Here is a 27,309-nt window from a genome sequence, read left to right as displayed (position 1 = left end):
ATTCCTACCATCACCTCTGAAATTAAACACATCTTCCCCTCCTCTCCCGTCAGCATTCCAAACGGACAATTCCCTCTGTGACACCCTGGTCCACTCCTATATCAGCCTCAACTCCTCATCCCCTTCCACAGCACCTTCCTATGCAATAGCAGAAGGTGTAACACTTGCCCCTTTACTTCCTCCATCCTCACTGTTCAAGGGCCCAACCATTCTTTCCAGGTGAAGCAGCAATTTACTTGTACTTCTTTCAGTTTAGCCTACTGTATTCACTGCTCCCAATATGGTCTCCTTTACATTGGGGAGATTAAATGCAGACTGGGTGGCCGCTTTGCAGAACACCTCCTTTCAGTCCGCAAACATGACCCCAACCTCCCTGTCGCTTGCAGTTTTAATTCACCTCATGCTCACCTTTCAATCCTTGGCCTGCTGCAATGTTCCAGCAAAGCCCAAAGCAAACTGGAGGAACTGCGCCTCATCTTCCGATTAGGCACTTTACAGCCTTCTGGACTCAACATTGAGTTCAACGACTTCAGGCCATGAACTCTGTCCTTCAGTTTGAATGTTTCTTCCCCCAGTGCCAGTCAGTATCTTGTTCAGTGTTATCAGACAGCACTGTCCTTTATTCTGCTATTGACATCAACTCTGACCAAGCTTGGTTCTTTAATACTATCATTACCACTCCCTTTGTCTGTGTTCCATGACATCTTTGTCATTTTGTCTCCCTCACTCTCTCACCTATCCCTGACCTTCTCTTTTGCTCCACCTGCCCATCCCCTTATTTTCAAACAGCATAAAACCCATCACATCTCTTACCTTTCTTCAGTTCCGAAGAAGAATCAGACGCAAAACATTGGGCAGAATCTTGCCCCGTCGGTGGGGGGGTTGTGAGGGAGCGGGCGCGTTCCCCGATCGGTGCCCCCGCTTGGGGGTGTGCCGCCATTTTACATGGGCGGGCCAATTAAGGCCCGCCCAGCGTGACGTCCACCAGGAAGCGCTATGTGCTCCCTGTGCGGGTAGGGGGTGGATTCCCTCAGCCGGGAGTGCGCTCTTTCACGCACGTGCATGAAGGAGTGCACAGATCTCCCTGGGGCAAAGTGTTACCTCAGGGAGATCGGCTCAGGTTTGTCAATAAAGAAGGGGAAAAAATTATTGATGCCCATTCATATGCCACTGTCACAGGAGCTGGGGCATGTCAATTTCTTTTATTTAAACATTTTATAAAAAATTTAATACCCTCATGAAACCTCGTCCCGCCTGTGGATGAGGTTTCAAGTTTTTTCTGAAGCCCGCCAGAGCTCTTTGCCTGCCCGCCAACCTTAAGGTTGGACAGGTAGGTCCATTAATCATGTTAATCACTTTTTAAATGGCCTTAATAGGCCTTTGACAGTTCGATGGGTGCACGGCCGATTTGGCTGCGTGCCCGCCGAACTGAAAATCTAAATGATGCGAGGTGACGTCAGGGCACACGCCCGATGTATCCCCGCGTCATTTCACGCATCGGGAAGTGGGCCCCGCCCCCACCCCACTTGTCGAACAGAAGATTCTGCCCATTGACTCTGCTTCTCTCTCCACAGTTGCTGCCAGACCTGCTGAGTTTTTCCAGCACTTTCAGTTCAACCTGGTAAAGTCCGGCTCTAAGTCCTAACGTTCTGTCCCCACGTTCAGCACCAGAGAAAATCTGTATCGATTTGTATTTACCCTTCAAATTTTTTATATCATCTTAAATGCACGGAGGTGTTGTGACTGAATGATGAGTGCACAAGGAGAGCTGTAAGGCTGTGAGCAGCAGAGTAAAACAAATGCCTCTGGAAACTGAAGAGCAGGAGGTATCTTGTGAAATCCGAAATTAACAAAAAAATTAGTAAGAAAATGACACATTTAATTTATTTTTTTTTTAAAAAAAGCTTCAAGCTTGACTTAATACCTGCTGTTAAAACAGCTACACACAAAATGATAAAAGGAGGTAGGTTAAAAAACAGGAAATTACATAGATCAATCCATGACAACACTCCTAATCCGTAATCAGCCATGCCCTGCAGCTATTTAAGGAAAGAATATTCTTCACATCACTCAAGTCAATCATAACCGTTTAGACAGTACACAAGAGGGCTCTATAGAGGAGTAGAACTCATCAAACTCCCGAATAACACACGCTACATCCCCGCTTTGTGTTCCCCTCCCCCCCACCTCCCCACCACCCCCACCCCCTCACTGGGTACCCAGAAGGAGGGCCAGTAAAACTTGTCTGAACTGGTCTTGTATACCTTAAAATCGAACCCCAGTCTCCCTACTGCCAGTATTACTGATTTTTCCCGGGATTTGAAAATTTTGAACTGGTTTTGTTTTTCCCCTTCTGGGATAATTCATGATGCAGAAATCAATTTCCTGTTTTCGGCGTTTGCATTTTCAAAACAAACGAAACGTCACCCAAAGTGGTTTGAGGCTGGACACACATTAGCTGAGTAACAAACATGACCAGCTCCTCGGTGCTGATATGCCAACCTTCGGCCTGCCCTTTGTGCTAGCAACCTGGTAGATGCTTAACTGCCCTCTGAAATGGCCTAGCAAGCCACTCAATTCAAGGGCAGTTAGGGGTGGGCACCAATGTTGGTCTTACCAGCGATGACCACATCTCATGAATAAAGAAAATAAAAATTGCGGGACATGTCCGCACCATCTTGAGGCCATTGGAATATGTTCAGGACTGGAGCCCCGCGGGGTGTGTGTTAGTGGGGGAGGGGGCATTGTGGAGGAGATATTTGTAACGCCCTCGTTGGTTGGCACTTTTAAAAAGTGTTAAACCTGGCACCAACCCCTTTCACATCACTCACAAATATTATATCTCCAAAATAACCCTCCAATACCCCCCTCTCCCTTTCTCCTCCCTCTACCCTCTAGCTCTCTCCCTCCACCTTCCCTCTAGCTCTCTCCCCTCCAACCTTCCCTCATCCTCTTCCTCCTCTCCCTCTCTCTAACCCCTCCCAAAACGACATTTGGCCAAAGGGAAATGCCCCACTTTCTCATTGTTTCCTCACAAACTGACATCGTGGATTCATTGGTGACTCGTCAGTTCAACAGGAATAAGATCCACAGAGGAATTCCTCGGATGAAACACCATCGATCTGAAGGAAACCCCATTAACTGACTATAGGCCCAGAGCCTAACACTAGTAGTCCAAGTGTGAATTCACTCCTGCGAATTAAGCCGCCCAGCTACAAACTGCGCTTTCCCACTAAACTAACGATAGAATTGTTATGCTGTTCCATCAGCTTTGAAATGAATAGTAATTCACCTTTATTAAAAGTTTCTTTATCCCCCTGTTATGAGTAAAACCTTTACTCCATGGTTAGAATTATCATTATTGACAGCCCCTTCCTATCCCACACCAGGCCCTTGCTTCTAATGCTTTCAAGGAACCTAAAATTTTTGGAAAAAAATGGTATGGGTTCATTCACCCGCTGATACCACCTGCATCCCCCTGCCCGAGCCTGATCTCACTGCCCTCTCCCCTACCCTGTAGATCAGAAGCACTATACTCTCTCTCTCTCTCTCAATTCTGCTCTGTTCTGGTGAGACGGTGCCTGCGGGAAAACAACCCACAATCTTCAGGACACCCTGACCCTAAGAAGTCTGCACAGCTGGTCTCGATGCTGAGGGTTTTCCCTCAGAGACGGTTGCCACAAAGTTTAACCGGGACTAAAAAAAAATCATCATCATCATCATCATCACTATCATCTCAAGATACGCGACACAGGGTTTGTTATATTGCATTAGTCCTTTTGTATCCGTGACATCAAGAGGCATTTTCCTTGAAAAGTTAGAAATCACTCTAAATTGTCGACGTCCATGGTGTCAGTGCCAGTCTGGAAAGAATGCGTTGCTCTCCGTCTAAGTTACCAGTTCATCATCGAGTTCCTGTTCAGGGTCATGAAGAAGACTTGGCTGCTTCCACCCGAACGCACGGACGCAAAGAAAACCTGGAAATAGGAGAGAGTTAGCACCTGAAACACTGAGTGTGGGCAGAATGCACAGCAATGAGCTCCAGGCCGGAATCTAATCATGGGGTTCAGCGGGGTTTATAAATATAGAACAACAGATACATGGGAATGAATCACAGACTGGAGTCTAATCGAGGGGCTCGGAGTGGTGGGGGGTTTATAAATATAGAACAACAGATACATGGGAATGAATCACAGACTGGAGTCTAATCGAGGGGCTCGGAGTGGTGGGGGGTTTATAAATATAGAATAACAGATACATGGGAGTGAGGTACAGGCTGGAGTCTAATCGAGGGGCTCGGAGTGGTGGGGGTTTATAAATATAGAATAACAGATACATGGGAATGAATCACAGACTGGAGTCTAATCGAGGGGCTCGGAGTGGTGGGGGGTTTATAAATATAGAATAACAGATACATGGGAGTGAGGTACAGGCTGGAGTCTAATCGAGGGGCTCGGAGTGGTGGGGGTTTATATATTTAGAATAACAGATTCCAGGGAGTGAGATAGAGGCTGGAGCTGGGACCGATGTTTTCTCTAAGCCCTGCAACCAGGCAGTTGCGTAGAAAGCTAGAAGTTCCTTTGCAGGCCGAGCACAAGTTGACCCCTTTAAGCAACCACACGGATGTGGGTGTGGATTAAACCTTAAAGGCCCCGCACAATTAGAGGAAAAGGCCGTGTACAAAACAGAAGAGGAAACGTTGATCTGGATCTCCTGTTTGCCTGGATCAGTGGGACACTCAGTCTAGACCAGCCTCACAGCTATCAGGGGATCAGACACTGCTTCATTCAGTTGGACTTTAACCCCCAGGGTCAGTGCACATCTGGGGTCAGGGCGGCCCTCCCCCCCCCGGGTCAGTGCAGTCCACTCCACCCCCCCTCCAGGGTCAGTGTGCCCCCCCCCCGGGTCAGTGCAGATCCAGGGTCAGTGTGGCCCCCTCAGGGTCAGTGCAGTTCCCCCCAGGGTCAGTGCAGATCCAGGGTCAGGGCGGTCCTCCCCCCCCCGGGTCAGTGCAGTCCCCTCCACCCCCACCCCAGGGTCAGTGCAGATCCAGGGTCAGTGTGGCCCCCTCAGGGTCAGTGCAGATCCAGGGTCAGTGTGGCCCCCTCAGGGTCAGTGCAGTTCCCCTCAGGGTCAGTGCAGATCCAGGGTCAGGGCGGTCCTCCCCCCCGGGGTCAGTGCAGTCCCCTCCACCCCCCCCCCAGGGTCAGTGTGCCCCCCCCCCCAGGGTCAGTGCAGGTCCAGGGTCAATGAGGTCGAACATAGTTTAATTTGGAGAAGGGGAAGATTCTCACCTTGTCATTCCGTTCGCAAAGAAACTTTAAGCGCTGAGCTCTCTTGTGCATGAAAACCCCATCGAGGTGTCCCGTTTCCACTGACCGAATCTCAATGGCCTTCTCGCCCCAGCCCATTATCTGGCTGGAATGGATGTAGGCTGTGGGAATAAACAGTGGCATCATTATCCAGGTGGCTGTCACTGAGGGACAGGGAACTAGAGCAACTAGAGGAAGCTCTTTTCATCCTTACCAACAGACGTGGGCATCTCGCCCCATTGCAGCACAATGTCCTTGGTGATTCGCCCATAGGTATTGACGTAAACCCCCTCATCCTCGTAACAGAGCAGCATTTCCATCCCATCAGTTTTCGGGAGAATGATTAGAGCATGAGGTGTGATGTTGGCCTGAATCTGGTTTGAAAATGTTCATAAAGATTATTAATTCACATGAGAAAGATAGAACCCAAGGCAGGAAAGACTGTCAGAGGGCAAAAGAGAGATGGAGACAGGGAGAGAAAGCGAGAGAGGGAGAGAGAGAGAGAGAGAGAGAGTGAGAGACAGGGAGGGAGAGAGAGAAAGGTAGAGATGGGGGGAGAGAGAGAGAGAGTAAGAAAGAGAGACACAGAGAGAGATCGAGACAGAGCAAGAGAAAGACAGGGAGTGAGACAGAGAGAGAGAGAGAGGGAGAGAGAGAGAGAGCGCAAAAGATGGGGAGAGGGGGAGGGGGGAGAAGGAAAGGGAGAGGGAGCTCAAGTAATTCCAAGGTGCTTTACACCCAATAAAGTACCTTTGAAGTGCTGTCCCTGTTGTAATTTAAGAAATGCAGCAGCCAATTTGCACAATAACAATGTGAACATGGCAGGTTAATCTGTTTTGGTGATATTGGTTAAAGGATAAATATTGGCCAGGACAGTGGGGAGAACTCCCCTGCTCATCTTTGAAATAATGACATGGGATCTTTTACTTCTCATAGAGAGGGCAGATGGGACCTCTATTTATTGTCTCAGCTGAAAGATGGGCTCTCTGACAGTGCAGCACTCCCTCAGTACTGTGCTGGGTGCGTCAGCCTGGATTATGTGCTTCAGTCTCTGGAATGGGACTTGAAGCCACAACTTCCTGATGTAGAGGTGACAGGGCTACTCAGTCACCAACAGTTGCTATTGTCTTTTATTTATTACACGGTAGTAACTCAGCTGAGTCACTATGAAATAGAGTTGTAAAATATGAAACCCAAATTGTTTCTCAAGCCTTCTTTTTCGGGATGTGGGTATTGGCAACAAGCTGGTATTTCCTGCCCATTCCTAGTTACCCTAAGGTGGTGGTGCTCAACGTCCACTTTTGAAAGCAAATTGCAATACAACTAAGTAGCTTGGCTGGGTAACTTCAGTTAAAGAGTCAACTATGCTGCTGTGGGACTGGACTCACATGTAGGCCAGGCCAGGTATAGATGTCAGATTTCCTTCCCTAAAGGACACTAGTGAACCAGTTGGGTTTTTATGACAATACAGTTTCATGGTCACGTTTACTGGGACCAGCCCTAAAGATAGATTTATTGAATTTAATTTCACAACCTGCCTTTTGGGATAAGGCTGCAAGGAGCAGGGAGATAGCGTAAAATAGAACACTCAGAGCTCCTGAGCAATAGACACCAAGATAATATCTATAGAATCGAGACAGACAAAGCTAACAGCTGAGTGAGGAAGAGGCAGGGTGGTAGAGGCCAGAGTGTAATCATTTGACAGTGGCAGTGGGTATGGATGTGGCATTGGCAGAGGGTGAAAGGGAGTCTCTGCCGATTCTGTTTTAATCATTTCGTGGGACATGGGCATTGCTGACAAGGCTGGCATTTATTGCCCATCCTTAGTTTCCCTTAGTAGGCGGTGGTGAGCATTCTAGAGTTTTATACAACCGAATGGCTTGCTTGGCCATTTCAGAGGGCAGTTAAGAGTCATCTACATTGTTGTGGGACTGGAATCACATATAGATCAGGCCAGGTGAGGGCAGCAGATTTTGTTAAAAATTCATTTACAGGATGTGGGTATTGCTGGCTAGGCCAGTATTAATTGCCCATCCCTAATTGCCCTTGAGATGGTGGTGGTGAGCTACCTTCTTGAAACACTGCAGTCCATGTGGTGTAGGTACACCCACTACGCTGTTAGGAAGGGAGTTCCAGGAATTTGACCCAATGACAGTGAAGGAACAGTGATATATTTCCAAGTCAGGATAGTGAGTGGCTTGGAGGGGAACTTCCAAGTAGTGGTGTTCCATTATCTGCTGCCCTTGTCATTCTAGGTGATAGAGGTCATGGGTTTGGTAGGTGCTGGTGAGATTCTACAATGCATCTTTTAGACAATGCACACTGCTGCCACTGTGTGTCGGTGGTGGTTGGGAGTGAATGTTTGTGGATGTGGTGCCAATCAAGCGGCTGCTTTGTCCTGGATGGTGTCAAGCTTCTTGAGCGCTGTTGGGGCTGCACTCATCCAGGCAAGTGGAGAGTATCACATCACACTCCTGACTTGTGCCTTGTAGAAGGTGAACAGGCTTTGGGGAGCGAGGAGCTGAGTTACTCGCCACAAGATTCCTAGTCTTTGACCTGCTCTTGTAGCCATAGTATTTATATGGCTAGTCCAGTTCAGTTTCTGTTCAATAGTAAGCCCCAGAATGTTGATAGTGGGGGATTCAGTGATGGTAATGCCATTGAATTTCAAGGGGCGATGGTTAGGTTCTCTCTTCTTGGAGATGGTCATTGCCTGGCACTTGTGTGGCGTGAATGTTACTTGCCACTTGTCAGCCCAAGCCTTGATATTGTCCAGGTCTTGCTGCATTTGGACATGGACTGCTTCATTATCTGAGGAGTTGCGAACAGTGCTGAACATTGTGCAATCATCAGCAAACATCCCCACTTTGACCTTATGATGGAAGGAAAGTCATTGATGAAGCAGCTGAAGATGGTTGGGCCGAGGACACTACCCTGAGGAACTCCTGCAGTGATGTCCTGGAGCTGAGATGACTGACCTCCAACAACCACAACCATCTTCCTTTGTGTTAGGTAGGACTCCAACCAGCGGAGAGTTTTCCCCCTGATTCCCATTGACTCCAGTTTTGCCAGGGCTCCTTGATGCCACACTCGGTCAAATGTTGCCTTGATGTCAAGGACAGTCACTCTTACCTCACCTCTGGATTTCCTTCCCTAAAGGGACATTAGTGAACCTGATTGGTTTTTATGACATTACAATAGTTTCAATATCATTTTTACTGATAACACTTTTTTCAAAAAGAGTTCAGATTTTCAAGTTGCCACAGTGGCATTTAAAACCCATGTTTTCTAGATCACTAGTCACTGGTTTAGACCTTAGTATTTTTGGTCTAGTGATTTTACACTACTGTACCATGCTACATAGGAGAAATATTAAGGTCTTGTAAAAGCTTGAAGGCCAGAGTTAAAAGTTACTGAGAATTAATAAAGAGGGGCAAAAGAAGAGGCAGGATTTGTCAGAGGCAACTTCAATATGAGACTTGCTCCAACAACATGACAAGACATTATCAAGGGTGGATTTTGTGGCCCATCCCATGAGCTGGTTTTGATTTGTAACTCCCAGGTGCAAAGAACTAGAGCAGCTGTGATTGTTCTCCTTATCGCTGAGAAGATTAAGGAGAGATTTAATAGAAGCATTCAAAATTATGAGGGATTTTGATAAATAGGGAATAACTGTTTCCATTCGCAGGAGGATTGGTAAGCAGAGGACCACAGATTTAAGAACCGGTGGTGAGATCTAGGCAATGAACATCAAGAACTAGAGGGCACAGATTTAAAATAATTGGCAAAAGGAGTAGATGTGGTGTCAGGAAAAATTTTTCACCCAGCAGGTGGTTGGAGTCTGGAACAAACTTCCAGAAAGGGTGGTGGAGGCAGGTTCGATTGAGGTATTCAAAAGGGAATTGGATTGCTACCTGGAAAGAGAGAATGTGCAAGGTTACGGGGATAAGGCAGGGGAATGGGACTAGTTGGAACATTCTTTCAGAGATCCATGGAGACTCAATGGGCTGAATGGCCTCCTTTTGCACTGTAAAGATACTGTGATACTGTGAGCGTTTCCTTGTGCACTGAGTTGTTGTGATCTGCAATGTGCTGCCTGAAAGGGTGTGGAAGCAGATTCAAAAGGGAATTGGAGAAATATTTGAACTGGGAAGAGCATGGGAGTGGAGACTGGAACAGATATGATGGGTCAAATGCTGTATTATTCTAAGCCAATACAACACAAACATGTAGTTGACATTGAAGGGTTCCCTATCACTTGATGCAAAGAATAGGTTGAAAGGCTTCTCTATGAGTATCAGTGATGGAACAGCAGAACACTACACTTACATGTGATGGTATATAAATGTCATAGACATTCCCTGAATCGACATCAATCACATGGAAACCAGTGTGAGACCCATAGATAACCTTTAACCTTTGCCCTTCTTCCACCGTCAGGTCAACCAACAATGGTCTGTGCTGAAGATCTGCAAAAGACTGTTGAGAGAAGCTCATTATTTTAAATGCTGATGAAATCTTTGCAAAAAAAAGACTTTGTTGTGTTACATTTGTACCTTGAAGGCCATGAATTTGTGATAAGGCTTTGGTGCCCAGGCGTAAATTTCCACTGCATTCTTCAAAGCGATCACGAGGAACTTAATCCTCTCGTATTTAACTGCAAATTGGAATGAAACAAAGAGTTGAAGAAGTTATTTTCCTATTCTTCCATGGGATGTGGGTGTCACTGACAAGGCCAGCATTTGTTGCCCATTCCTAATTGCCCTTGAACTGAGTGGCTTGCTTCATTGCCATTTCAGAGGGTGGTTAAGAGTCAACGACACTTCTGTGGGTCTGTAGTCACACATGGGAAAAGGAAGAATGTGCAGGGTTACGGGGAGAAAGTGGGAGAATGGCACTAGGTGAGTTGCTCATTTGGAGAGCTGGTGCAGACACAATGGGCCAAATGGCCTCCTTCTACACTGTAACTAATATGTGATTAACAACAATCAATCATAGCTTCTGGGTCACCTGTGGAAATCTGATGTGTAATATTCCTTTAAGAAGAATGTTATAATGGAAGATCACATGATCTTAGTATCCAATAACAGAGTAGTGCATGCTGCCTTAGCAGTCAGTAGTCTAGAGTTAAGAGTCTGTAACGTAGAGACAGGGTTTGAGTTATAAGCGCACAAGTGTAGCTGCTGAGTTCCTTTGTAAATAAATAGAATGTGTTCTACATAAGAGCTGTCTGCTGATCTACTCTGTCTCTGGTACCAACTGGGCCATCCCGAAACAAACATGCAACTCGGATCCATTAGTCCAACTAAACTAGTGACTAGTATCCAACAAACTGGCGACAAGGATAAAGCTAGAAAACGCAAGGAGGGAAATCAAGTGAATCAAAATCTCGCACTGTACTTAGAAGTAGAATTTCCATCCTAATCGTCAAAGCAGTCCCCCTGAAGTTAGCCGTAGTTTGGAAGAGTTGATTCTTTTGACCCAACGGTAGACGATTGGTCTCATTATGTTGAACGCCTCGCGTTCTTTTTCCAAGCTAATGACATTGGGGGAAGAGGAGAGGCGAGCAATTCTCTTATCCATGTGTGGGAATAAGGCCTATGGATTGATTTGAAGTTCGATGGCACCCAGTGCCCTGGATTCGAAAAGATTTACTGAATTGGTGAACATTGCAAAGAATCATTACCAGCCTAAGCCCTCGGTAACGATGCAACAGTTTAAGTTTAACTCAAGAAACAGAGCTCCAGGGAGACAGTTGCTTGTTATGTGACAAGTCAGAAACAGTTAACAGGATATTTCGAGTTTGGTGCATCTATAAATGAAATGCTTAGAGATTGTTTGGTGTGCAGTGTATATGAAGATTTGATTCAGAAGAGATTGCTGTCTGAAATAAATCCGGATTTCACGAAGGTGCGGGAAATAGCACTGGCTATGGAAGGTGCAGTGAGGGACTCGTTAGCCATACAGGGAGCGCAAAATGGTGCCATCCTCCACATTGGGCAGGGAACCCCAACCAAAAAGGGCATGAAAATGTACAGCTTTGATGAGAAGCAGGAAGCAGCTACCGCTTACAGACAAATAAAAAGAAATGACTTTGCAGTGAAAACACGGAATAATGGTAACAGAGGTGGAAGCAGACAACCTTGTAATGAGTGGAAGTTTTAAAAAATTGAATGTTTTTACTGTCATCAAAATGGACAACTCGTGAGACAATGCAGGGATAGAATCAGGCAGATTTTCAGTCAGAAGAAAAGACCCCATGAGATCCATAACGTAGAAGAGCCTGAAGTAACAGATTCAGATATTTATTCATTGTATAATTTGAAGGCAGGAAGAACAGAACCAATTGACGAAACAGTGAGGGTGAATAATAGACCTATCAGAATGGAGATGGACACAGGAGCTTCCACTACGCTGATAGGTGAGCACGCCTTCACATACCTGAATTATGGAGAATGTAAATTAAATTTGGAAGAAACAGATGCCAAATTGAAAACTTACACTGAGAAGACATTGAAATCAAAGGCATAAGTCAGGTTACTGTACAGTACGGAAGTCAAATTATCCTTGATGGTGGTAGCAGGTGAGGGGCCAAGTCTCCTTGGATGAAACTGGCTGAAAGAAATTAAATTGGATTGGACTGAGATCTTCCAACTGAGAGCCAGTGGGCTACCTGAGCTACTGCAAAACCTTGGGAAGATCCAAGGACTACAAACAAAACAATCATGTGGATCCAGATTTGTGAAGGCAAGACCAGTACCTTATGCAATGCGGGAAAAGGTAGACGCCGAATTGGATAGATTAGAAAAACTTGGAGTGATACAACCTGTGCAGCTCTCAGAATGGGCAGTACCAATAGCCCCTGTACTTAAACCCGACCAAAGCATTCGAATTTGTGGAGACTACAAATTGATAGTTAATAAAGTGGCTAAGTTGGACAGACACCCTATGCCAAAAATTGAAGACCTGTATTCTAAGCTGGCAAGCGGAACCACCTACATGAAGCTTGATATGAATCATGCTTATCAACAATTGGAGTTAGAGAAGATGTCCCAGAAGTTTGCCACAATTAAAACACACAAAGGGTTGTATCATTAAACCCATTTGCCTTTTGGTGTCTCCTCTGCATGTGCCATATTCCAGAGAGCAAAGGAAATTTTACTGCTGGGATTGCCTCACGTTGTTGTTTATTTAGATGGTGTTCTGGTGACAAAACTCATTGAAAAGGGAGCATTTGGGGAACTTAGAAGAAGTTTTGAAACATTTCTCACAGATGGGAGTGTGTTTAAAAAAGACAAGAGGTAGCTTATTTAGGTCACAGGGTAGATTCACAGGTTCCCCACCCAGCTGAGGAAAAAATGAGAGTCAGAGAGGCACCAGCGCCAAGGAGCACCTCCGAGCTAACATTGTTCTTGGGGGTGATCAATTACTATGGGCTAATTTTTGCCGAATTTATTGACAGAACTGGCCCCCCCTGTATTACCTACTCAAGAAAAACCAACGTTGGTCTTAGCAAATGCCACAGAAAGAAGCTTTCACAAAAGTGAAACAACTGTTATACTCAACAGCCCTATTAGTACATTTTAGCCAAAGAAAAGAGTTAGTTTTGACATGTGTCGCATCTCCTTATGGAGTGGGAGCAGTGCTTGCCCATCGAATAGACGATGGCTCAGAACGACCTATTGGATATGTATCAAGAATGCTCAACACAGCGGAAAAGGGACATGCACAGATAGAAAAAGAAAGCTTATCAATCATCTTTGGTGTCAAGAAATTTCACCAGTTTGTACACGGTCGTCATTTTACTATCGTTTCGGACTACAAGCCGTTGCTGGGATTGTTCAGCGAGGACAAGACCAAACCATCCATAACCTCAGCAAGAATACAGAGATGGGCATTGATCCTGGCAGCATTGGAGTGTACTTTCATCCACAGGCCCGGGAATCAGATTGCAAACGCTGATGCACTGAGTCGTTTGCCTTTGAAAGAAAACGATGAGGATGTTCCAGTTGCTCAAGAACTCATTTTATTATTGAACTTCTTAGATTCATCACCGGTATGTGCGAGACAGATTAGAGATTGGACAAGTCGAGACTCAGTCTTATCCAAATATGAGAACAAGTTTTTCACAGTTGGTCACAAAAGCAGGAATCTGACAAAATGAAACAGTATTTTCACAGAAGATATGAGATAACCAGCAGGATGGTATCTTATTGTGGGGAGCTCGAGTGATCGTTCTTCCAAAAGGACGAAAGCTATTGTTAACTGAACTACATAGTGTACATTCAGGTATTTCCCGAATGAAGACCATAGGACGCAGCTATCTATGATGGCCTGGAACGGATGGAGGAAGAGAGAGCTTAGTGAGAAGTTGTATGCAGTGTCAGCAAGTGCAAAAGTTACCTCCAACAGCTCCGTTACACCTGTGGGAGTGGCCAGGAAGGCCACGGTGCGATTGCATATGGACTCTGTGAGACCTTTTATGGGAACAATGTTTCTCCTTATTGTTGATGCTCACTCAAAATGGATGGAACATATATGAGGTGAATTCACCAATATCTTCTGCTACAATTGACAAGCTATGTCAAAGCTTCACCATCAACAGATTTATGGGTGCTGAGTTTGAACAGTTTATCAGCCTCACTGGTATCACTCATGTAAAACCTTCACTGCACCACTCTTCCTCAAATGGACTGGCTGAGAGAGCGGTTCAAACATTCAAAACAGCATGAAGAAATTAACCGGAGATTCCATAGTGACCAAGCTAGCACATTTTCTTTTCCATTATAGGATCACCCCTCACACAACAATAGGTGTCACACCTGTGGAATTGTTGATGAAAAGCTGTCTCAGAACGCGATTGAGCTTAATAACACCAAATTTAGTGGGGGGGGGAAGGTAGAAAGGAGTCAGGGAAGTCAGAAAACTGGACACGACTGGCATAGTCGTGACAGAAAGTTTACCGTCGGAGAGACAGTATATGAGCAAAATTTTGGAGAAGGACCCAAGTGATTATCAGGTGAAATAAGTGCAGTGACTGGACTTCTTTCTTACCACATGAAAGTGGAAGACTGAATCATACGGTGACATACAGACATAGAAGGAGAAGATGTGTCAACATCTCCTGTTGAAAGAACTCAGCTGAGTACAGATGTGTCTAAAGGATCGGCTGTACTTGCAAGAGTTGAGGAAACAGATTTGCAGGAGCCCACCAAGTAACCTGATGTTCAGACAACACCAGAAGAGCAGGTTCCTGACAAAGCATCTGAAGCTGCAGAGCTGAGACGTTCTACACGCATTAGGAAAATAAGGATCTGTAAATTACTTATCTGTGTAAATAATTTGATAGAGAAAAATTGTGATTGTAACTGTAAAATGTATTTCTGAGTAAAGGGGGAGGGATGTGGTAATCTGAGGTGTAATATACCTGTAAGAAGGATGTTATAATGGAAAATCACATGATCTTAGTATCCAATAGCAGAGTAGTGCCTTAGTAGTCGGTAGTGAGTAGTCTAGAGTTAGAGTCTGTAATGTAGAGGCAGGGTTTGTGTTGTAAGTACACAAGTGTAGCTACTGAGTTCCTTTGCAAATAAATAGAATGTGTTCTGCATAAGAGCTGTCCCTGCTGATCTACTTTCTCTATGGTGCCAACTTGGCCATCCCAAAACAAGCCTGTAACCCGGATCCATTAGTCCAACTAAACGAGTGACCAAGATCCAACATCACCATTACTGAGACTAGCTTTATATTCCAGGTTTATTAATTGAATTTAAATTCCACCAGCTGCCATGGTGAGATTTGAATCCATGTCACCTGAGCATTAGTCTGGGCCTCTAGGTTACTACTCATTAATAGACATTACCACTATGCCACCATCTCCCCTGGGGGGATTGGCAAAAGGGGCCGGTGGGGGAGATGAAGAGGTTTTTTTTTTAAACGTGTAAGTTGTGATCTGGAACACGCTGCTTGAAAGGGCGGGAGAAGCAGATTCAACAGGAACTTTCAAAAGGAAATTGGATAAATACTTAAAAAGAAAAAAAAAAGTGAAAGAGCAGATGGGTGGGACTAACTAGATAGCTCGTTCCAGGACAGAAATGATGGGCTGAATGGCTTATTTCGGTGCTGTAAGAGTCAAAGTTCTGAGTGAGAAAGTCTTGCTTGTGAGTCTCACAACAATTAAAAGGGCACTGTTACCACCTCGATGTCATTCAGCATGCTTGCTCCATAATGCCTCATCCCATATATCAAAACTCACTCTATAATGCCCAGTCCCATATATCAGAACTCACTCTATAAAGCCTCATCCCATTTATCAAAACTCACTCTATAAAGTCCAATTCCATATATCAAAGCTCACTGAGTGCTTAACTTTCTTGGGTACTGAATGTGGTAGATGCTGGTTAAGTCAAAATTTTAACTTTCCTTTTATTCCTTTTATTCTTTCATGGGATGTGGGCATTGTTGGCTAGGCCAAAATTTATTGCCCATCCCTGATTGCCCTTGAACTGCTGCAGTCCATGTGGTGTAGGTACACCCACAATGCTGTTAGGGAGGGAGTTCCAGGGTTTTGATTCAGTGACAGTGAAGGAACAGCGATGTATTTCCAAGTCAGGATGATGAGTGACTCGGAGAGGGAGCCTACAGGTGGTGGTATTCCAATGCATCTGCTGTCCTTGCCCTTCTAGTTGGTGGAGATCACAGGTGCTATTGAAGGAGGTTTGGTGAGTTGCTGCAGTGCACCTTGTAGATAGTACACGCACTACTGCTACTGTGTGTCTTTGGAGGGAGCAATTGTTTAAGGTGGTGGATGGGGTGCCAATCAAGCGGGCTGCTTTGTCCTGGATGGTGTCATGCTGACTCTCTCCGATTACCTTGTGTTTTCCTAAGTGCCCAGCTATAATCTCTTTGATGATCGATTACAACACCTTCCCCACGACAGACATCAAACTAACTGGCCTATAGTTTCCTGTTTTCTGCCTCCCTCCCTTCTTGAATAGAACATTTGCTACTTTCCAATCTGATGGAACCTTTTCAGGATATAGGGAATATTGGAAAATAAACACCAACACATCTACTACCTCATTAGCCATCACATTTAAGATCTTAGGATGAAGTCCATCAGGACCCGGAGATTTGCCAGCCCACAGCTCCATCAGTTTACTCAGTACTGCTTCCCCAGTGATTGTAATTTCACTAAGTTCCTCTCCTCCTTCCACCTCCCAATTTACAGCTATTATTAGAATGATTTTTTTGTCCTCTATAGTAAAGACAGAAGCAAAGTATTTGTTCATTTCATCCGCTATTTCCTATTATCTATTAACTCCCCACTGTCACTCTCTGGAAGACCAACACTCACTTTACTTACTCTTTTCCTGTTTAAATACCTGCAGAAACTCTTGCTATCCATTCTTACATTTCTAGCTAGCTTCCTCTCATACTCTAATTTCTTTTTCCTGATTCTAGTTTATACTGGAATTCCCCAGGGATCAGTGTTAGGATCCCTGCTCTTCCTGATGGATATCAATGACCTAGACCCTGGTGTACAGGGCACGATTTACAGATGATATCAAACTTTTAAGTATTGTGAACCATGAGGAGCATAGTGTAATACTTCAAAAGGACACAGACAGGTTGATGGAATGGGCAGACTAATGGCATATGAAATTTAATGCAGACAGGTGTGAAGTGATTCATTCTGGTAGGAAGGATGTGGAGAGGCAATATAAAATAAAGGGTACAATTCTAAAGAGGGTACAGGAGCAGAGGGATCTGGGTGTATATGTGCATCAATCGTTTAGGGCAGCAGGGCAGGTTGAGAGAATGGTTAACAAAGCACACGGCATGTTGTGCTTTTTAAATAGGAGCATAGAGTACAAAAGCAAGGAAGCTATGCATAAAACACTGGTTCAGCCTCAACTGGAGTACTATGTACAGTTCTGGGCACTACACTTCAGGAAGGATCTGAAGACATTGGAGAGAGTGCAGAAAAGATTCACGAGAATGATTCCAAGGAAGAGGAACTTCAGTTACATAGATAGATTGGAGAAGCACAAAACATGAGTTAAAGTTCCAAATTTGGGCTGCGAGGTGATTTAGCAAAAGTGGGCCGCAAGCAGCAACTCGAAAGTAAATCAGTGTCAGAGCAGTGGGAGGCATTCAAAGGGGAGATTCGAGGGGTTCAGAGTAAACATGTTCCCACAAAGAAAAAGGGTGGGATGGCCAAATCTAGAGCCCCCTGGGTGTCAAGGAGCTTACAGGGTAAGATAACTCAGAAAAGGAAAGCTTACGTCAGACACTGAGAACTCTACTACAGAAAACCGAGAGGAGTATAGAAAGAGGAGGGGTGAAATCAAAAAGGAAATTAGGAAAGCAAACAGAGAGCATGAAAGAATATCGGAAAGCAAAATCAGGGAAAACCCAAAGATGTTTTATCAATACATTAAGAGTAAGAGGATAATTAAGGAAAGAGGAGGGCCCATAAAAGACCAAAAAAGGTAACCTATGTGTGGAGGTGGGGGATGTGGGAATGGTTCTTAATGAACACTTTGCGTCTGTCTTCACAAAAGAGGGGGACAATTCAGATATTGTAGTCAAGAAGGAGGAATGTGAAGTATTGAATGTGATAAACATCGGGGAAGTATTAAAGGGATTAGCACCCTTGAAAGTGAATAAATCACCAGGGCTGGATGAAATGTACCTCAGGCTGTTAAAAGAAGCAAGGGAGAAAATTATGGAGAGTCTGATTATCATTTTCCAATCCTCACTGGATACGAGTGAGGAGCCAGTGTATTGCAGGTCTGGTAATATTGTACCTTTGTTTAAAAAGAGAGTGAGGGATAGACTGAATAATTACAGGCCATTCAGTCTGACCTCAGTAATGGGCAAATTATTGGAATCAATCCTGAGAGACAGGATAAACTGACACTTAGAAAAGACAGATTAATCATGGACAGTCAGCATGGATTTGTTAAGGGAAGGTCACATCTGACTCATTTGATTGAAATTTTTGAGGGAGTAACAAGGAGGATTGATGAGGGTAGTGTAGTTGATGTGGTCTATATGGATTTTAGCAAGGCTTTTGACAAGGTCCCACATGGCAGACTGGTTAAAAAAAAGTAAAAACCTGTGGGATCCAGGGGAATATAGCAAACTGGATACAAAATTGGCTCAGTAGCAGGAGACAAAGAGTAATTGTTGAGCGGTGTTTTTGCCACTGGAAGGCTGTTTGCAGTGGTGTTCCATAGGGCTCAGTATTAGGTCCCCCTGCTTTTTGTGGTATAAATTAATTATCTGGACAGAAATGTAGGGGGAATGATCAAGAAGTTTGCAGACAACACTAAAATTGGCCGCACGTTTGATAGCGAGGATTACTGTAGCCTGCAGAAAGTTATCGATGGACTGGTCAGGTGGGCAGAAAAGTGGCAAATGGAATTCAACCCAGAGAAGTGTGAGTGATGCATTTGAGGAGGTCAAACAAGGCAAAGGATTACACAATAAATGGGAGGATACTGAGAGATCTGGGGAAATGAGGGACTTTGGAGTGAATGCCCACAGGTCCCTGACAATAGGAGGACAGATCGATAAGGTGATTAAGAAGGCATATAGAATTCTTCCAGTTATTAACCGAGGCACAGAATATAAGAGCAGTGAGGTTATGCTGGAACTATATAAAACACTAGTCAGGCCACAACTTGAGTACTGTGTGCAGTTCTGGTCACCTCATTACAGAAAGGATGTAGTTACACTAGAGAGGGTACGGAGGAGATTTATGAGGCTGTTACCAGGACTGGAAAATTGCAGCTATGAGGAAAGATTGGAAAGGCTGGGGTTGTTCTTCTTGGAGCAGAAGAGGCTGAGGGGTAATCTGATTGAGATGTCCAAGGTTATGAGGGATCTGGATAGAGTGGATGGGGAGAGCCTATTTCCCATAGCAGAGAGGTCAGTGACTAGGGGGCATAGATTTAAAGTGATTGGTAGAGAGATTAGCAGGGCGATGAGGAAAATGTTTTTCACTGAGAGGCTTGTGGAGGTCTGGAACTCACTGCCTGAAAGGGTAGCAGAGGCAGAAACCCTCAACTCATTTAAAAGGTATCTGGATATGCACCTGAAGTGCTGGAACCTGCAGGGTGACAGACCAAATGCTGGAAAGTTGGGGTTAGGCTGGGTGACTCGTTTTTTTGGCTGGCACAGACACAATGGGCCAAGTGGCCTCTTTCTGTGCCATAAACTTTCTAGGATTCTATGAAGCTGGGACTGTTCTCCTTGGAGAAGAGAATGTCGAGAGGAGATTTGACAGAGGTATTCAAAATCGTGGGCGGTCTGGACAGAGTAGCTAAGGGGAAACTTCTCCCATTAGTGGAAGGATCTGGTATGCACCGCCTGAGACTGTGCAAGAGGGAGGGTCAGTTGAGGCATTTAAGGGGGAATTGGATCATTATTTGAAAAGGAAAAAATTGCAGAGCTACAGGGAAAAGGCAGGGGAGTGGCACTAGGTGAATGGTTCCTTCAGAGGGCCAGCACAGACACAATGGGCTGAATGGTCCCCTTCTGTGCTGTAAGCATTCTATGATTATATGATTCTAATTCGATGACCAATTCTCCATTCTTTCTCCACCATTAGTGTGCACTTACAGGTAAAAGAGAATGTGATTTGCCAACACCTGATCAAAGAATATAATGATCAAGCAGTGCACATCCAATCTGCTACATACCAACTTTGTAGTGTACGCAGCCCTCCAAATCGCCAACTGTGGTCCAACCCTGCTTCTTTTCCACCTCAGGATCATTGTGCAATATCCTATTCTTCAGCCAAGACAGGTAATACACCCTTAATTTATTCTTCTTCCCTGTTCAGGAGGCAAAATTGATCAGAGTGAATATACAGCGCGTTCCCACAGCACGCAATCAGAGGCCATTGTCAACTGTTCCTAGGGTTTGCAAATGATGAGAGAAAGCAAGGTTTCTTCATTACTCAAAGGGCAGGATTTTTCTGTCCTGCCCACGATGATGCCTGCGATTGGTGGGACCGGAAAATCTGGCCAATGCCTTGAAAATCCAACAGGCAGAAAAGGGACAACAACAGAGGTCAGCAGAGATACAGTGAGCAGACACATGCTGAGAGTCGGTGTGCGGAGGCGTGCTGAGACTAGGTGCACAGAGACACGCTGAGAGTTGGTGTGTGGCGTTCTTGCCTCAAAGTCACAACATCGTTGGTCCAAGTCACATTCCAGAGACTGCAGCGCAAAATCTAGCCTGAGACTCCAGTGCAGTAATGAATACTGCGCTGCCAATGGTGCCATCTTTCAGATGAGACATTAAAACGAGACCCCACCTGCCCTCTCCTTTGTCATAATAGATCCCATGGCGCCATTTTGGGGAATTATGCCCAGTGTCCTGGCCAATATTTATCCCTCAACCAACATTACGAAAAAAATAGATGACCCGGCCATTATCACGTTGCTGTTTGTGGGATCTTACTGTGCACAGTTTGTTTGCTGTGTTCCCTACATTACAACAGCGACTACACGTCAAAAATTCATTGATTTCGGGATGTCCTACGATTGTCAAAGTTGCTACAGACCAAGGCGGCTGTTTAACTTTAATGTTGACCAAAGATTTCACAAACAAAGCTACAAAACTCATAAGCATGGGCTGAACCTACATTAGCTCCTGGTCCGGCAAAGTCTTGATTTTAAAATTCTCACCCTTGTTTTCAAATCCCTTCATGGCTCAACAAGAAAAACAATTTGCATTTATATAGCACCTTTAACATAGGGCAGAATTTCCTGCCTGTCGGGCGGGCGGGCTCGACCCAATCTCTGGCGGTCGGGGAGTCTATCGCCGCCAGCAATCGGGGCTACATCACCATTTTAGGCGGGCGGCCCAATTAAGGCTCGCCCAGCGTGACGTCTGGTGGGAGGCGCTATGCGCTCCCTATGCGGGCGGGGGGGATTCCCTAAAGCGAGAATGCGCTCTTTCACGCATGCGCACGATAGAGCGCCCATCTCCCCAAGGCTAAGTGCAGCCTCAGGGAGATCGCTTTGACGTTTAAAGCTATTAAAAATAGAGAAAAGAAAAATCCCTAACATGTCCCCCTCATGTGACAATGTCACATCAGTTGGGACATGTTCATAATTTACAGAACAACTTTATTACAATTTTTTAAACCTTACATGAAACTTCATCCCGCCGCTGGATGAGGTTTCATGTTTTCTCTATTTGCCGCCGGGGCTTCTGGCCGACCTGACAACCTTAAAGTTGGATGGGCAGGTCCTTTAATTGTTTAAATGATCCTGTCAATGGCCTCAATTGGCCACTGACAGGTCGGGGAGCCAGCAGCTGATTTTGCTGCGCCCCGACCTTCCTGAAAATTTAAATGGGGCGGGATGACGTCAGGGGTTCTGCCCGACCTCATCCCGCGTCATTTTACGTGTTGGCGAGCAGGCCCCGCCCCCTGCTCGCCAACGACAAAATTCTGCCCATAGTGAAGGTGCCTCGTTGGAGAGTTGACACTGAGCCACATAAAAAAATATTAGGACAGGTGACCAAAAGCTTGGTCAAAGCGATAGGTTTTAAAGAGTGTCTAAGGGAGGTAGAGAGGTTTAGGGAGGGAATTCCAGAGCTGAGGGCTGAAGGCATAACCCCCAACAGTGGAACAATTAACAACGGGAATGTGGAAGAGGCTAGAGGAGAGCAGCTATCTTAGAGGGTTGTAGGACTGGAGGATCTTACAGGTATTGGGAGGGCAAGATCATAGAGATATTTGAAATCAAGGATGAGAATTTTGAAATTGAGGTATTGCTTAATTGGGAGTCAATGTAGCCCCTCTCTAGCTCTGTTATCTCCTTCACCCCTACAACCCTCCGAAATCTCTGCATTCCTCTAATTCTGGCTTCCTGTCCATCCCTAGCTCCAGTCCTCCCCCATTGGTGGCTGTGCCTTCAGTTGCCTGGATCCTAACCTCTGGAATTCTCTCCCTAAACCTCTACTTCCTTAAAACCTAGACTCTGACTGATCTTTATCTGTCCTAATATCTCGTTATGTGGTTCATTGTCAGATTTTTGTTTGATAATGCTCCTGTGAAGCACCTTTTGACATTTACTACATGGAAGGTGTTATACAAATACAAGGTCTCATTGAGCCGGGGAATTCAATTTTTTCTCGTAGCCTGTACCTTGCACCCAGAAAAGTTGACCTTTAACTTCCATAAACAACATATGTCAACTGTTTACAAAATAAAAATAATGCAAACGGGTCAAATAGCCCCCGAAACAGAGAGTTAGATTAACTTCTTAAACTTGAACTATTAAACATTCACTGTTCCTTCTCTCATGTTCTTTACTGACCCCTTACCAGATATAGTCACGAGGATGTTGAGACCCTCCAGCACATCCATCTGATGGAAACGCCTGCGATTGATGAGGTTGTAAACTTTTCCCTGGCCACTTCTATCCAGTAGCATTAAACCGTTTTCAGTGCCAACCAATAGGTTCACTCCTGGAAGACAAGGAGAAACAGCGAGGAAGGTGATGGGAGCTTTCAACATCAGAGGAAGAGATTGACATCCAGCACATATAAACTGGGGTGGATCTTTCCCATTTTCCAAAACCCTGCCGGCTTGGCCCCTCATGGAACAGGCTCTTATCCTGACTATTGCCACTGAATCCCACTCTGATTTTTTTCACACCACCTTCACTGAGAACGATTCCAAGGTGATAGTTCTGGAGTGGGGAAGCTTTTGATCAGCTTCATTCTAACAGTCGACGGTGATGCACAGCTGAGCTTGCAGGGGGCAGTCACACCAGCCCACGCTCAAATCAGACCGGTTTGAACACCGCTGCTGCTAGACAGAGTCACACCACATGTGAGCAAGGGTTAAGTGAGGCACATGTGTACACACGCACACGTTCTTGTGCATGCCCATACACTCTTGCGCGCAAGTATCTAATTTCTTCCAAGACAGACAGCATCACTGCACAATGGAATTCAGAAGAATTCAATGTGTGTAGCAAACACGTTGTGGCATTACTCAACACAGGCGTGAGGTAGACCATTTAACACAATTACCATCTGGAAATATGCGATAATAGCCCAGACATCTAACCTCTCCATACAGAACAACCCAGTCAATGCTGCTCAAGACCTCTGCACTAAACTATCTAATCTCCTGGTATAAGGAGAGCTGACTGGTAGGAGTTTGTGCATTATTAGAACATTGGGCTTATCTGCTCTGTACCCATATAGTTCAGTGCCTTTAAGGCGCCAAAGTGAATGTGTCATCTAGTCAGTACCCACAAGGAGAATGGGTCTACCTGCAGCAGCAAACTGCTCGGGCCCATCAGTGCCACATGACCTGATGCCTCATGGACACTCTGCAATTAGTGGATTGATGCCTCACCCAGCTGAGTCATATAGAGCAGTGAGACCCCAGGCTCCACTCTGGTCAATATATCACCTAATATCTCAGTGTGAGGGAAGATAGAGCCTCAGCAACCCCAGCTTGGTCAAGTGCCCAGCTGGTGGGCTGGGACAGGTGGTGGGGGACAGCAGGAGGCATTGGAGCCTGGCAGGGTTCTCATTCTAGACCCTCCTGCAGCGACCCCAGCATTTAAAAGCACAGACTGGGCTAGACTGGGGTGGGTGAGGGTTAAGTGTGGCACATGTGTACACACGCACACTTGGTCCAAGGGAAAACACGCCTCCCATAGTCCAATAGTCTTCCAGTTTTACTATTGTTGGCGCAGGCACAATTAATTCTGTTGAGGAGAGGAAAGGCAATCGCCAAAGGGAAGGGCAGGGGAAGAGTAAATGAGGTTTGTAGCTCACCCCACAGCGCGGCACACAGTATTTCGGAGTTGAATCGTTTCTTGTATTTCCGGATCTCTGGAGTGTCACTATGCGGTCGGATGTTTGTTGGGTTCACATTTACCACAGAGATTTTCCGAACTTCGTTTAGCTTTGCCTGTTCCTGTCGTAGCATCTCACTGGAGAACATTGCTGGGAAAACACAAGGCGTAAGTTGACTGTGGATTGGTGGAAACGGCACTTAGGGATCTAACTAATTATTCAAGAAAATTACAACGACCACTGCAAACTCCCGGCTGTAATGCGGGAAACATGGTAGCCGGTTTTTACACAGTAAGATCCCACAAACAGCAATGAAATAATGACCAGATAATCTATTTTAACGATGTTGCGTGACAGATTACTTTTGGCTGCATTGTGGGGAGATCTTTCCTGCTCTTCTTTAGAATAGTGCCTTGGGATCTGTTATATCTGCTCGAGAGGACAGGTGGGGCCTCAGTTTAACATCTCTTCCAAAAGCACACCCTCAGTACTGCACTCGAGTGTCAGTATAGGTTATGGGGTGAAGTCCCTGAAGCAGGGCTATACCTCACAACCTTCTAAGCCAAAGTTGAAAGTGCTACCCACTGAATCCTGACGCTGATGAACCTTCTCTCTGGTGGAAAATGTTTTTCTCTAGGCTGCCAAAAGGAGTAAGTTCCACTTTTAATGGGAGAGGGCAGGGGGCTGGGTTGGAGAGGATGCTTCCCAGCTCCTCTCCACTGGGGCTCTCTCTCATTCCTGGGACCCAGCAAAATAAAGGTCATTAAAACAAATCAATTTCAACTAACGTCAGTCAGTGAGACAATCCAGTAGCGCTGGGAACAAAGCCAAAAAGCCACTGAGTTGTGCAGGAATTGCTTTAACTGTTCTGACAGCAGGCTCCAGAACAGACAGGGGAGGAAAGATAAAAGGAAAGGAAAAATTAATGAAAGAACAGAATTTATCTTGTACCTCCACAGCCAATTAAATACTTTGAAAATGTTGTCACTGTTGCAATGTAGATGACACGCTCATGGCTTTGGGATATGGCTTGAACCCCAGGATGGTCTGAGAGAGGCTGACACATTATCGTTACTCTAGAAAATGCAAATCTGTGAAATCTCTCCTCAAAACTTTGGCCCCAAGATCAAGAGTCACCCTTGCCAGTTGCAGCTGCCACTTACCCACTGCCGATGACTCTTCTTCACTGCCGCTTGGTGATGTCTGAAATACTCTTGGGTCCACAAACGGAGTGAAGGATGACTTGGTGCCAGTGCTCCGGCCATACTGCGACACAGAAATGCACCATTTTACTAAAAGAATTGTATCGTGGTGAAACAACAGCTTACAACGACAACAGTTACTCCTTTAATAGAATAACGCAACCCTCGGCATCTCACAGAAGCATCGTCAACCACAAACAAACACTTAGCAACATAGGGAAATATTAGAGCCAGTGACCCAAAGGTTTGGTCAAAGAGCTAGGTTTTAAAAAGGGCCTTGAAGGAGGGGACAGAGAAACAGAGAGACAGAAAGACAGGGAGACAGAGAGCACAATGTTTCCTTTAATTTCTGTTTGCCGTGCAATACTATCTCATTGTACTGCAGATGGGCCCTTTAAGTCTGACACATGACCACACATGCTCAGATCTTAAAGAAAATGTGCTTGTGCACAACATTTGAACAGCACTTTGCCATTTGCTGCACAGCCACAAACCCACACAACTTAGAAGGAACATTGGTAAAGAGGTAGAGGGCTTTAGGGAGAGAATTCTGGAGCTTAAGTCTCAGGTAGCTGAAGGCACACCACCAATGGTGAAGAGCTGGAAATCAGTAGTGTCCAACCGGCCAGAATTGGAGAAATGTTGAGATCTCAGTGGGTTGTAGGGCTGGAAGATGCTACAGAGATAGAGAGGGGCAAAGCTATGGAGGAATTTGAAAACAAGGCTAAACGTTTTGTGAAGGAGTTTTGCTGGTGTCCAATGTAGATGACTCATCCAGCAACCTGACCAAATTAGAATAACTAGACCAGCTGATCGTAGTTTGTGATACATCCAATTCATTAAATTAAGGGCAGCAGATAGATGGGAACACCACCACCTGGAAGCTCCCCTCCAAGCCACTCACCATCCTGATTTGGAAATATATCGGCTGTTCCTTCACTGTCGCTGGGTCAAAATCCTGGAACTCCCTCCCTAACAGCACTGTGGGTGTACCTACACCACATGGACTGCAGCGGTTCAAGAAGGCAGCTCACCACCACCTTCTCAAGGGCAATTAGGGATGGGCAATAAATGCTGGTCTAGCCAGTGATGCCCACATCCCGTAATGAATTTTTAAATCAGCAGTCATTAGCCCTTGGCATCTGTGGCAATACCATAGGCAGCTTAAACCCACTAGGGTAGATTTATAGCCTGGGCTTAAAACTGACAACAAAAAAAAAACAGAGCAATCACATCCATTATAGAAATCAAAGTATATCACCAGGAACAAGATAATTTGTATTTATCAAAGCCCTCCCTTGCTCCTCTCCACGCCCCAACCAACAAGGATATAAATGATCAGATCCGTATTTTTTTAGTTGCTGGTTGATGAGTACAAATTGGCCATGACATGGGGATAACCCCCTTACTTCTCTTCAAAATAATGCACGTGGGATCTTGAGAGAGTGATGACAGGGCCTTTGTTTTACATCCCATCTGAAAGAGGGCCATTGCCTACAGTGCGGCACTCCCTCAATACTGACCCTCTGAAAGTGCAGCATTCCCTCAACACTGACCCTCCGACAGTGTGGCACGCCCTCAGTGCTGCTCTGAGAACATTGGCATGTATTATGGGCTCAACGTAGAAATTTTGAACTCTGAGTTATACTGCTAAAATCCAGACTGAAGGAGTCAGGTGGTGCTCCTCAACCTGACTCTACACATTACTGAGAGAGTCTAAATGATTGATGGTTTACAATTTTGTGTTTAAATGTCTTTTCAATTCTTCACTGCACCTCCCCATCTGATCTCCCCGGGAGCTTGCTCAGGTAGTGTTTCTCCATGTATGGGGCTGGACGTCGGGTGTCCATGTGCAATGTAAGAGCTTCCAGCACAGAGCATGCAGTTTTCCTCCTCTATGTTCACTTACCAATGCTATTTGTTAGTTACTGGTTAGTGGGGCTGGTTTT

General features: G+C 45.3%; 1 protein-coding gene across 3 annotated transcripts in view; it reads right to left on the bottom strand.

The window, feature by feature from the left end:
* Window positions 1–1,862: 1,862 nt before the first annotated feature.
* LOC144694037 (TRAF2 and NCK-interacting protein kinase-like) overlaps window positions 1,863–27,309 on the bottom strand; it is a 242,556-nt gene continuing 217,109 nt past the window's right edge. For all 3 annotated transcript variants that reach the window (XM_078564386.1, XM_078564387.1, XM_078564388.1), the window contains 9 exons: window positions 25,322–25,424; window positions 24,138–24,308; window positions 22,665–22,808; window positions 20,024–20,158; window positions 9,869–9,969; window positions 9,642–9,791; window positions 5,527–5,686; window positions 5,295–5,434; window positions 1,863–3,977 (listed from right to left, as the gene is read on the bottom strand). In XM_078564386.1, coding sequence (XP_078420512.1) covers window positions 3,894–3,977; window positions 5,295–5,434; window positions 5,527–5,686; window positions 9,642–9,791; window positions 9,869–9,969; window positions 20,024–20,158; window positions 22,665–22,808; window positions 24,138–24,308; window positions 25,322–25,424 — 1,188 coding nt within the window. In that variant the 3' untranslated portion in view covers window positions 1,863–3,893. The remainder of the gene's footprint in view (window positions 3,978–5,294; window positions 5,435–5,526; window positions 5,687–9,641; window positions 9,792–9,868; window positions 9,970–20,023; window positions 20,159–22,664; window positions 22,809–24,137; window positions 24,309–25,321; window positions 25,425–27,309) is intronic.

This window comes from Cetorhinus maximus, chromosome 19, assembly GCF_964194155.1.
Source record: "Cetorhinus maximus chromosome 19, sCetMax3.hap1.1, whole genome shotgun sequence".
Taxonomy (NCBI): domain Eukaryota; kingdom Metazoa; phylum Chordata; class Chondrichthyes; order Lamniformes; family Cetorhinidae; genus Cetorhinus; species Cetorhinus maximus.
This window is presented reverse-complemented; position numbering and strand designations above follow the sequence as displayed.